This window comes from Gadus morhua, chromosome 12 (genome assembly GCF_902167405.1).
Source record: "Gadus morhua chromosome 12, gadMor3.0, whole genome shotgun sequence".
Lineage (NCBI taxonomy): Eukaryota > Metazoa > Chordata > Actinopteri > Gadiformes > Gadidae > Gadus > Gadus morhua.
In genome coordinates this window covers 16,939,609-16,951,496 of record NC_044059.1, presented here as the reverse complement: position 1 = coordinate 16,951,496, position 11,888 = coordinate 16,939,609, and the positions used below count along the sequence as shown (strand labels likewise).

At 46.5% G+C, this 11,888-nt stretch overlaps 1 protein-coding gene across 1 annotated transcript; it reads right to left on the bottom strand.

Annotated features, from left to right (window-relative positions):
* Positions 1 to 4,742: 4,742 nt before the first annotated feature.
* On the bottom strand, positions 4,743 to 8,244 carry LOC115555130 (zinc finger MYM-type protein 1-like). The gene is made up of 2 exons (XM_030371819.1): positions 8,140 to 8,244; positions 4,743 to 8,057 (listed from the first exon to the last, which is right to left on the bottom strand). Exon 2 carries the CDS (start codon positions 6,804 to 6,806, stop codon positions 5,259 to 5,261), a length of 1,548 nt encoding a protein of 515 aa, XP_030227679.1. The 5' UTR covers positions 6,807 to 8,057; positions 8,140 to 8,244; the 3' UTR covers positions 4,743 to 5,258.
* Between the last annotated feature and the right edge of the window lie 3,644 nt (positions 8,245 to 11,888).

Genomic DNA, 11,888 nt, shown 5'->3' with positions numbered 1-11,888 from the left:
GGTCAAAGCGGGAAGTGTGCATTGTCTGGGCAGCTGCCTGAACTGAGCTGCAGGAAATTATGTTCACACGTTTCTTCATTCATTCATGAAGGCTATACCGGTGAACGGTGACGTCAGACTCACGCCCACCTACAAACCAATCAATGTCCAGTATCAGCCTGTCCTCTCGGAAATACGACCACGTAGGTGGTTTGTTCCGCCACAGATTACGACCCATTGGAATTTATCCAAAACGAGCGAACGAGGCCCTCTACATGTGCGGGCAACCCTTTCTCATCAAAATTACGTTCCCAGAGAACTATTCGGCATTCTCAAATACGTTTGTCTAAAAAACGTATTTTGTCCGTGATTACGTTTTATTGAACATATTGTAATGACCTCGCCGGTGACATAACGATGTCGAGTCATTAGTAATTGAAGGAACTTTTAATGGACCAAAACCAGGTCACTGAAACCAGTAACCAACGGCAGAAATCCCACCCAAAACAAACGGTTACCCCGGCAACCACCAACACGGTCTCACTCACGTGCAGGCCCCCACCCTCGTGTTCTTCCAAGGCCCTCCCCAAGCTGACCTAATGATTCGCCCCCACACTGATTGACAAGAAGAACATTACAATGCATGCACACAGAACAACTGGCATAACGGACAACGAAATACAATGCAACACATAACACACAAACTATTTAACTGTCCCAGGGTCGCTACAATATCGTAAATACGAATTCGTTCTCAGCCTATTTTTGCCATTTATTTACCTTGTTACTATGGCAGAATAAAGAATAAATTCATGCATTATCATTCAACTTGAACATGTGTTTTTACAGTACAGAGTTGTGGAGAGGGATGACGTATGTTGGCAAACCCGGAAGTGAGCGTCGCCCTTGGTTCCCTTGACAAAAAGCCAACGGGTTTTCCATTGGATTTTGGATTATTGCAGAAAAATCCTCAACTCCTCAAAAACGGAAAATAAATAAATAAATAAAAATAACGGTGCTCCAAAGAACGAAGTGTAAACCAATGCATTCTGAATGGGAGTGTTTCTCCGATTTTTCCATGCTACACAACGAAATGTAAACCCATGCAAATAAAGACTTCATGGTCATAATAATTTAAATATCATTAATCTACTACTGAGTGTGTAGGGAGGTATTCTATTTTTTTCAACGGGGCTGAATCCAGTCACTTGACCGTCATGGTTGCTATGGTGGTTGCTATCGACCGCACGCGGCAAAGGAGCTGCCGTCAATTGGGTTGTTTTTGTCGTAAACCAGGGTCCGATGGTTGAAAAATAGACAGATATTCCAAGGTATCCTTAAAAGGTAGCTTGGATGTGTTTATTTTCTGCAGTTTAGACTTCTTCTATAACTAATTTCTGAAAGCAAAACACCAAGCTCATTGATTTAACGAGTGAGGGTTATTTGAAACAATTTATTAAATAAATATTTGTGAGAGGTCATTCCTTCACCTGATTTTACTTCCTATTTATGTCTAGGGTAAACCCCTACTGTCCACAAGCATCCCCCCCTCCCCATATGGATTTAGAGAATTGTTGCCACGTCCCAGTGGTGGAGGTATCATATATATATGAAAGAGGGCATTCAATTACAGCCTAATGATCAATTAGGAGGCCGAAGCCCTAAAGGAAGTGATGCAATAGGTGACTGAGTCGACAACATTTAAGTAAGCTGTAAAGCGTCTCTTGTATATCAAAGGGGGTCTCAAAGGACGCATAAGCTTCAACCTGTGGCTCCATACAGGAAATGACTCAGCAAGTGCTCCATCTCGTTGCAACTCACCCAGCGGCTCGCTTGCAAGATTTTGGCCTGAAGTTCTTCCCAGACCTACACCCTAGCCATCCAACATGCATATCTGAGAATCAGGCCTCTCTTTAATAATGACAAAAAGTTATGAGAGAAACACACATTAACTTTTTGTTATCTCATAAGCGGCGTGGTGCCGGCTCCTTTTGACCTTTTAACCCCCGACTTCAAAAACGTGGCCACAGGCCAGCTGTGTCTACACACCTTTAGCCCTCGGACCCCGAGGGCAGGAAGGGGGGGCCTGCCCTCGGGGTCTGACCGGGCAAAGTTTCGGGCAGGAAGGGCCCCCCCTTCCTGCCCTCGGGGTCCGACCGGGCCAAGTTTCGGTGTGGAGGTGCCTGTTAGGCCCTAGAATAAGGTATTAAAATTTCAGGGCGGTAGGACCTTCCTATCTCAAAAACTGTTTTTCCACCACATTCTGAACCATTAGGTCTTGCAGGCTACACTTCTGAGGGGCTTTGTCCAAATGACACTCCATTTGGGAAAACTTTTTTTCTCTAAGGGCTGGAACTCCAAATCTCGGATATGTCGTTCACGGGGCCCCGGGAAATGTGTGTAAACATTTTAGCATCCCTAGCTATCTCGAAAAGAACTGCAAAGGGGCGTGACCTCCAACAGTACAGTAAATGTACATAAGACACATAAGTACATAAGTTAGTTTGTAGTCCCCATTTTTTGTGGGATGGAGGTGTACATTTGTGGCTAAAGGTGTGTAGACACAGCTGGCCTGTGGCCACGTTTTTGAAGTCGGGGGTCAAAAGGTCAAAAGGAGCCGGCACCACGCCGCTTATGAGATAACAAAAAGTTAATGTGTGTTTCTCTCATAGCTTTTTGTCATTATTAAAGAGAGGCCTGATTCTCAGATATGCATGTTGGATGGCTAGGGTGTAGGTCTGGGAAGAACTTCAGGCCAAAATCTTGCAAGCGAGCCGCTGGGTGAGTTGCAACGAGATGGAGCACTTGCTGAGTCATTTCCTGTATGGAGCCACAGGTTGAAGCTTATGCGTCCTTTGAGATACAAGAGACGCTTTACAGCTTACTTAAATGTTGTCGACTCAGTCACCTATTGCATCACTTCCTTTAGGGCTTCGGCCTCCTAATTGATCATTAGGCTATAATTGAATGCCCTCTTTCATATATATATGATACCTCCACCACTGGGACGTGGCAAAAATTCTCCAAATCCATATGGGGAGGGGGGGATGCTTGTGGACAGTAGGGGTTTGCCCTAGACATAAATAGGAAGTAAAATCAGGAGAAGGAATGACCTCTCACAAATATTTATTCAATAAATTGTTTCAAATAACCCTCCCTCGTTAAATCAATGAGCTTGGTGTTTTGCTTTCAGAAATTAGTTATAGAAGAAGTCTAAACTGCAGAAAATAAACACATTCAAGCTGCCTTTTAAGGATACCTTGGAATATCTGTCTATTTTTCAACCATCGGACCCTAGTTTACGACAAAAACAACCCAATTGACGGCAGCTCCTTTGCCGCGTGGTTTTTAGAGCCACGAGTATTAGAGGGGGCGGTCGATAGCAACCACCATAGCAACCATGACGGTCAAGTGACTGGATTCAGCCCCGTTGAAAAAAATAGAATACCTCTCTACACACTCAGTAGTAGATTAATGATATTTAAATTATTATGACCATGAAGTCTTTATTTGCATGGGTTTACATTTCGTTGTGTAGCATGGAAAAATCGGAGAAACACTCCCATTCAGAATGCATTGGTTTACACTTCGTTCTTTGGAGCACGGTTATTTTTATTTATTTATTTATTTTCCGTTTTTGAGGAGTTGAGGATTTTTCTGCAATAATGCAAAATCCAATGGAAAACCCGTTGGCTTTTTGTCAAGGGAACCGAGGGCGACGCTCACTTCCGGGTTTGCCAACATACGTCATCCCTCTCAACAACTCTATACTGTAAAAACACATGTTCAAGTTGAATGATAATGCATGAATTTACTCTTTATTCTGCCATAGTAACAAGTTAAATAAATGGCAGAAATAGGCTGAGAACGAATTCGTATTTACGATATTGTAGCGACCCTGGGAGAGTTAAATAGTTTGTGTGTTATGTGTTGCATTGTATTTCGTTGTCCGTTATGCCAGTTGTTCTGTGTGCATGTATTGTAATGTTCTTCTTGTCAATCAGTGTGGGGGCGAATCATTAGGTCAGCTGGGGGAGGGCCTTGGAAGAACACGAGGGTGGGGGCCTGCACGTGAGTGAGACCGTGTTGGTGGTTGCCGGGGTAACCGGGGTTTGTTTTGGGTGGGATTTCTGCCGTTGGTTACGGGTTTCAGTGACCTGGTTTTGGTCCATTAAAAGTTCCTTCAATTACTAATGACTCGACATCGTTATGTCACCGGCGAGGTCATTACAATATGTTCAATAAAACGTAATCACGGACAAAATACGTTTTTTAGACAAACGTAATTGAGAATGCCGAATAGTTCTCTGGGAACGTAATTTTGATGAGAAAGGGTTGCCCGCACATGTAGAGGGCCTCGTTCGCTCGTTTTGGATAAATTCCAATGGGTCGTAATCTGTGGCGGAACAAACCACCTACGTGGTCGTATTTCCGAGAGGACAGGCTGATACTGGACATTGATTGGTTTGTAGGTGGGCGTGAGTCTGACGTCACCGTTCACCGGTATAGCCTTCATGAATGAATGAAGAAACGTGTGAACATAATTTCCTGCAGCTCAGTTCAGGCAGCCGCCCAGACAACGCACACTTCCCGCTTTAACCACAGCTATAGCCCTAGATAAAGAAATCAACAAAGCAACCCCCGCTCCTACAGTTACCCCGTCAGCAGCTAATTTCTCCTCTTGTGACATGTTGATATAACGTTGGACTATTAACATTACAATCAAACGTACGCTTCCCCGAGAGGTAGACCCAGGGGCGTTTCTAGGTTTCTGAAAGATCCGGGGCTTAGCCCAGGGCCAAAACGTAACTGCGCATGCAATTTTTGAAAATAATAACAAATAACAAAATAAACAATGTATGCAGTTTATTAATACCAATGGTAAAAATATAGATTTTCACAAACTTCCCTTTGTCTTAACAAAAAAGTGCCTCATTCATAAGCACCAACATTAAACATTTAGATAATAAATGAGTCACATAGTCATGTTTTTTTATTAGTTTCACAATAGTAAACAATGTCTGAAAAAGTATACAATGCAGAAATGCAGAAAGATAAGATGTTTAAAAGGCAGGAGCCTTTTAAACATCTTATCTTTCTGTAGTCATGCGTTTGTCTTTGTTCATTTCTTTTCTTCTACAGTATATCTGTCTTTACTTTACACTTTCCATATTGTGTATACTTGTACATTTGTCTGTGTATTATTAACTGTTACTCTACATGTATTGTCTTTCTTTGTTCATTTCTTGTTTGTAGTGAACTTTTTATTTTCACTCGTTTCACTGTTTCTTGCTCCTTTCTTTGGACCTTTGTCCTTTGAGCACAAGTGGGTATCTCCTCGGTTTGACTTGGGCGAACCGGTCAATTACTTCACCATGGTCTAAGCCACAAAGCGCATCCTTCTCCACTGCCATAATAGCCAAATGATGTAGCCTCTCCTGGCCCATGGTTCTCCTCAGCCAGGTGTGGACACGGCGCAGTACACTGAACGACCGCTCACACGTGCAACTGCTGACAGGTATTGTCAAGGCTGCTTGGACAACTGAGCTCAAGGTTGGGAACATGTCTGGGTGAAGTAGCTTGTAAACACTGCCCATGTCAGAAACGGCACCTTCTCTCTTTCTTCTAGAAAGGAACTGCTTTGCCACCAGGATCTCCTCTTTTTTCAATGACATTTTATAATGTGTTGCAATCAGCTCTAGGGAATCCTCACAGAAGAAATCAACGGCCGCTGGGTTGCAAGCTTGAATGCCTCGCATTAGCTCTGCCCCCACATCAGAAAATCTGCTGTTTAGCTCAGTTACCATACGGTCAAGACATGGGTACAACAGAGTTTGTTTCAGCTGGTCTTCTGTGCCCAGATGAGCCCTTGTACCCAAGGTGGACTCTATTGTAAAGTCCTCCATCACCCTCTGCTTGTGCCTGCGACCACTGTGACTCTCACATATGTTGTTGGCATCATAGATGTGTTTTGCTTCATTGTAAAGCTTGTCTGCCATTTCATTGGTTCGGATGGATTTCAGTGTGTCAAGGACTGCATCTTTAATGAGTGTTGCTTGGGCCAAGTCCACAGAATCCTTCTGAAGGTACAGGTGCAGCCCCTCTGTAGTTGACAGCATACTCCGGAACATGACCAGCAGGTAGACATTTGAAAACCTGGACAGCTTTGACAGTAATCCGACTGCCAGAGGTGTTGCACTCTCTTCCAGGCACTTTAAAACAGCTGGCAGATTGTTGAGCATTGCTCTCACAGACTTCACCTGACATGCCCATCGGGTTTTTGACAGCTGGACAAGCTCACTCTTCTTCAAGCCCAGGAGCATCTGGACATCAGAGAATCTCTGATGGTTTACGATTGATACACTGAAGAAACAGTAGACACTCTCCAATGTCTCAAACAGGTCACTGGCTTCAGGAACAGCCCTGTACGTATGGCAGAGAACCAGGTTCAGCTCATGAGCATAGCAGTGTACGTACACTGCTTCTAGGTGTTTCTCACGAAAGCGAGCTTGAACTCCACTTACTGAACCACTCATAACGGAAGCTCCATCATAAGCCTGAGCGACACACAGGAGATCATTAAGGCCATTCGACTCCAATACATTTTCAATTGCGTCAGTGATGCACTGTGCATTCAATCCCTTAAGGGTGACAAGTTCAAGGAGACGCTCTTTGACTCCGCCGTCAGCTGTAACATAGCGCACACAAACAGCAAGCTGTTCAACGTGGCCATCTCTTGCCTCATCAGCCATCACTGCATACATTTTCGATGCCTTGATCTCTTCTACGATGGTTGCAGTCACTTCATCAGCACAACATTCGATCATGCTGTTCTGCGAGGCAGTTCTGGAGGAAGGGGTCAAAGGTTTCAAGGAGCTTCATTACTTCTAAAAAGTTTCCCTGATTCAGGGAGGAGCTGGTTTCATCATGACCACGGAAAGCAATGCCTTGTTTCCCTAAAAGGCTAGTGACGGCCACAATGCGCCGCAGGTATTCCAGTCAGATTAGTCCCCACTAATCTGACTGGAATTTCCAACATTCATTTGGTCGACAACATCGCCTTCTGTTAGCGTAGCTCTGTAATTCTTCCAGGCCAGGATAGATGACTTGTGGACAGCACTATCCAAGGCCCTTTTCCAGTTATTAAAGCCCTCAGTGCTGAGGAGGGCATCTTTGCTGGCTCTAGGGTTGTGTTTCCCAAAGAGCTTGCATGAGAAACAGTGTGAAGAGTTTCTGCTCAAAGAATACTCCAGCCAGTCAAAAGATTCAAACCATTTGTACTGGAAAGACCGTTGCTGCTTTCAAAAACTAGTGGAGGGGTACTGGTCCCGTCTGGGCTGCTTTGGGCCTGTTTCTCGTGTCCCTAAATCATTCTTTCCTAACAGGTTCCCTGTGCTCCCTGACCCTGAGCCACCTGTATTTTAATGGGCACTGGCAAGGATGTATACTGGGATACACTGCTGAATATTATACAATTCTGGACTAGAGATATTGGTATAGATACTCCTCACATAGCCTACAGGTACCTGCACTTGCACTTGCACTGTCCTCACTCTGGTCAGCAGCATCACTGGCAGCTGCATCTATGTATGCTGACTCTGCCCTTATCTCTGAAAATGTATAAAAGAATAAATAAAAAAAAGTTAAGCTGTAGCCTACTGTAAACTTAAGATCAATATTCTATCAAATTATTGCATTTAGAAATTTTAATTTCAAACATTATAATTAGGTTACTAAAATATGTTAAATACTACATGTAAGTGGTGTCATTGTGTTGCTCGTCAGTATTGCTTCCTCCTGCTAGTTTGCCTTCATTGGTCTCGAAACCAGGTCCTCTGATTTGCGACCACAATTGACCACCAAATAAACGTGTGTGCTATTAGTTATGCCAAGGACAAAACAACCTATTTTTTGGCGCAAGTGGGAGGTCTTTACCTCTTTTTATACTGAGAGGGAATTCACCAGGTCGACTTTGTTACATAGACACTCTTAACATAGCCTACAGGTACCTGAACTTGCACTCTCCTCCCTTTGGTCTCCTGCATGAACCCTGACTGCATCCTTATCTGCTATCATACCTGAAAATGAAGGATGTGCCATTATATGCTTAAAGAGTTCAACAAGAACAAGAACAACAAAAAAACCTTCTATTCCCATTACCTCCTTGGCTGCCAACCACTTTTGGAGCAAAAAACATTGAAATCCTTCTTTGTGACATTGTTGTTTGCAGGTCCCAGGGGGTTGGGACTCTACAGCAGATGTCGTTATAATTTTCTGTTAACAAACATAAATGAGTCAGTACACTTATGCAGCCGGTCTCATTCCATGTTGCCATGAGAATCATGTATTAACATAAATATTTCTAACTGTTATTCTTTTAATTTCATATCATATCTTCATATTATTGTCATCAACTTTCATGTACAAAGCGGTCATTTAGACTACAGACGAAAATAATAGATATAGTAGCAGGCTTAATGCCTCTGGTCCATCACACTACTAGTCATTATCGTTAGCTAGCTAGAGCATTCTAGCTGCAGACAAAGTACATGATATACATTTGCATTCAATTATAACATTATATACATTTACCATAAGTAAGGTTTTCAAAACGTTTACAGACATTTTAATTACTGACATATAATAAAGACATTGTGAAATCAAGGGCTTGTGATCACTACTTACCTGTTGTAAACAGTGAGAGACTGGCTGCTGAAGTGTACTGACGCACTTGTTGCTCTGTTCTCGTGCGGTAAATGAGGGGCGTTCAAGGACCGTCGGAAAGTCGATTTTTTTTCGATTTTTTATTTATTTATTTTTTTTACCAAAAAATTAGATTCGGGGCTAATCAAATTAGATCCGGGGCTTTAGCCCCGAATAAAACAGCCTAGTGACGCCACTGCCGGACGCCGATGGCTCCATGGATGCCGAAGGGGAGGACGGTGTACTGATACAGGCCCCCCGGGTTCGCAAACGCCTTCTTCTCCTGGGCGTTCCGGGTCAATGGCGCCTGCCAATACCCCTTGGTCAGGTCCAGGGTGGTGAGGTACCTGGTTGGTCCGAGTCGCTCAATCAACTCGTCCACCCTGGGCATGGGGTAGGCGTCAAACTCGGACACCTTGTTCAGCCTCCGGAAGTCGTTACAGAACCTGAACGTCCCGTCAGGTTTGGGCACGAGGATGACCGGGCTGGACCAGGCACTGCATGATTCCTCAATGACCCGGAGCCGGAGCATTCGGCCTACCATCTCCGGGATGGCATCCCGCCGAGATTCCGGGACTCTGTATGGGGGGACTCTCACCGTTACCCCTGGCGCCGTCCGGATATCATGGTGGGCGACCGATGTTCTCCCGGGGATCTCCGAGAACACGCCCTGGTGTTGCATCACGATCTCATCGAGATCCTGCTTCTGGGCCGGGCTGAGGTCCTCCCCCACCGGTACCACCGGGATTTCGTGAGGGGTGCCCGCCAACACCAGGGGTGCCGGGTCTGGAGGGTCTACTCGGGTCTGGGGGGTTGACGTGATACAGCTGGGTGGGGTTATGTCTCCCGGGCTATCGTACCCGGTAATTCACCTCTCCGACTCGTTCGACCACCTCGTACGGACCCTGCCATTTGGCCAGGAATTTACATTCCGCCGTGGGAACCAGGACCAATACCAGGTCCCCTGGACGGAAGATGCGCAGCTGGGCTCCCATGTTGTAGACCCTCGCCTGGGCCTGCTGTGCTCGCCGTAGGTGGTCTCGTACGATGGGCCACAACTGGGCCATGTGGTCCCTCACCTGCTCCACATGGTCCAGCGTGGTGCGGTGGGGGGACGGCTGGCTCTCCCACGCCTCCTTGGCGAGGTCCAAGATTCCCCGGGGTCTTCTCCCGTATAGCAGCTTGAACGGGGAGAACCCAGTGGAGGCCTGGGGCACCTCACGTACAGCGAACAGGACATGGGGCAGCAGCTGGTCCCAGTTCTTCCCGTCGGTATCCATGGCCTTCTTCAACATCTGTTTCAAGGTTTTGTTGAAACGCTCCACGAGGCCGTCTGTCTGGGGGTGATACACCGACGTCCAGAGCTGCTTGACCTGGAGAAGGCTAAGCAGTTCCTTCTTTATGCGGGACATAAAGCATGAGCCCTGATCGGTCAGTTCCTCCCTGGCTATCCCCACCCGGCTAAACAGAAGCATGAGCTCCTTGGCTACCGCCTTAGCTGTGGCTGCGCGTAGGGGTAGGGCTTCTGGGTACCTGGTGGCGTAGTCCACCAGCACCAGGATGTACCGTGTCCCCGGCTGGTCTTGGGGAGGGGTCCCACAATGTCAAGGGCTATCCGGTCGAACAGGGTCTCTATGATGGGCATGGGAATGAGGGGTTTCTGACCGTGGCTCTAGGGGCTACCCGCTGACACTCGGGACACGCCTGGCAATGCTGTTCTACATCCCTCTTTACCCCTGGCCAGTAAAACCTCGCTAAGACCCGGTCCCGGGTTTTGTCCATGCCCAAATGTGCTCCCAGGAGTTGTGTGTGTGCCATAAAGAGCACCTTACTGGTGCGTATGGTCGCGGGACCACTAATTGTTCCGTCTCCCCCTCTTTTTCCAATACTCTGTAGAGCAGCCCTCCCCTTGTGCTAAAATGTGGGTGTGGTAAGCAACTCACGAGTCCCGGGTTTTTCCGTCGTGGGGGAGAACGTGGCTCCAGGCATGCTTTAGGGCGTCGTCCTGCAGTCTAGCTCTGGCGAACTGGCCCGGCCAAGTAGTACCTTCCCCCCCTGCCGGTAAGAAGTCTGAGAAATCGATGAGGGGAGAACTATCGGGTGGGTCGTTCTGCCAGGCACCACGGACGCCGTTAAGGTGTCCGTGGTGCCTGGGGGAAGCCCCTGCGTGGCCCCGTAGGCCGTTCGAGCCATCCTCTCAACTCGGCGGGGAGGCTCTCTCCGGGGCCGGGATCCGGATTCCACAGCCGATTAAATATCGGGCAATCCCTCCCGATCAGGAGCGGTACCGGAAGGTGGGGAACAATCCCCGCCAAGGCAGTGAACAACCCGTAGGGGGTCTGGATGACCACATGGCATGGCAGGTGTGCACAGGCGAACTAGGGTCTCCGTGAGCCTCGTAGTCTATGGTGTATCAATTGTCTCCTCCTGATTGGTCTTTCTTCCTCGCCCCGGAATGAGTCCTCGGCTGCCTTTTAAGATGTCCGCCCGCTCGTTTCCTCCCTCCGGCCAGGTGTTCCCCATGGCTGATGAGGGTGAGGAATGTGGTGCTCTCTGCCGCCGGCTAGTGGATGGCAGCGGTACACGCCCTCCACCACTAGCCCCCGGATCCCCCTGGTGGGGAGCGGGTTGTCAGTGTGTGTGTGTGTGTGTGTGTGTGTGTGTGTGTGTGTGTGTGTGTGTGTGTGTGTGTGTGTGTGTCATTGAACACGTAGTATGCACACCAAGATGCATACTTAAAGATCGTGGTTCAAGTTTCAGTTTGTATAGAAACAGATTTGGTCTCAAGTTTTCATCTATTTTGCTGCCCCATATAATATATAAATCTTTATTAAGGACTCAGATGGTCCACTCACATCCAACATACACACACACATATGACACATTAAAATACATACTCAAAAAATACTGTACTAAAATAGGTGCAAGCTATCATGCCAATGCTTTCGAAGCCTGGATGTGAACCGATAGCCCATCATAGGGTTGGTTAAGGCTATAATGATGCTATTTTCTGATGAATCCAATCGACACATGAAATTAAACAATTGATTAAAAATAAGTATGCCTAGATTGTTACTTTCTTCCGAAATTAGTATATTAACCTGTGTATGGGTGTTGTGTATGCTTGTGTGTGAATGTGTGTGTGTGTGTGTGTGTGTGTGTGTGTGTGTGTGTGTGTGTGTGTGTGTGTGTGTGTGTGTGCAGTG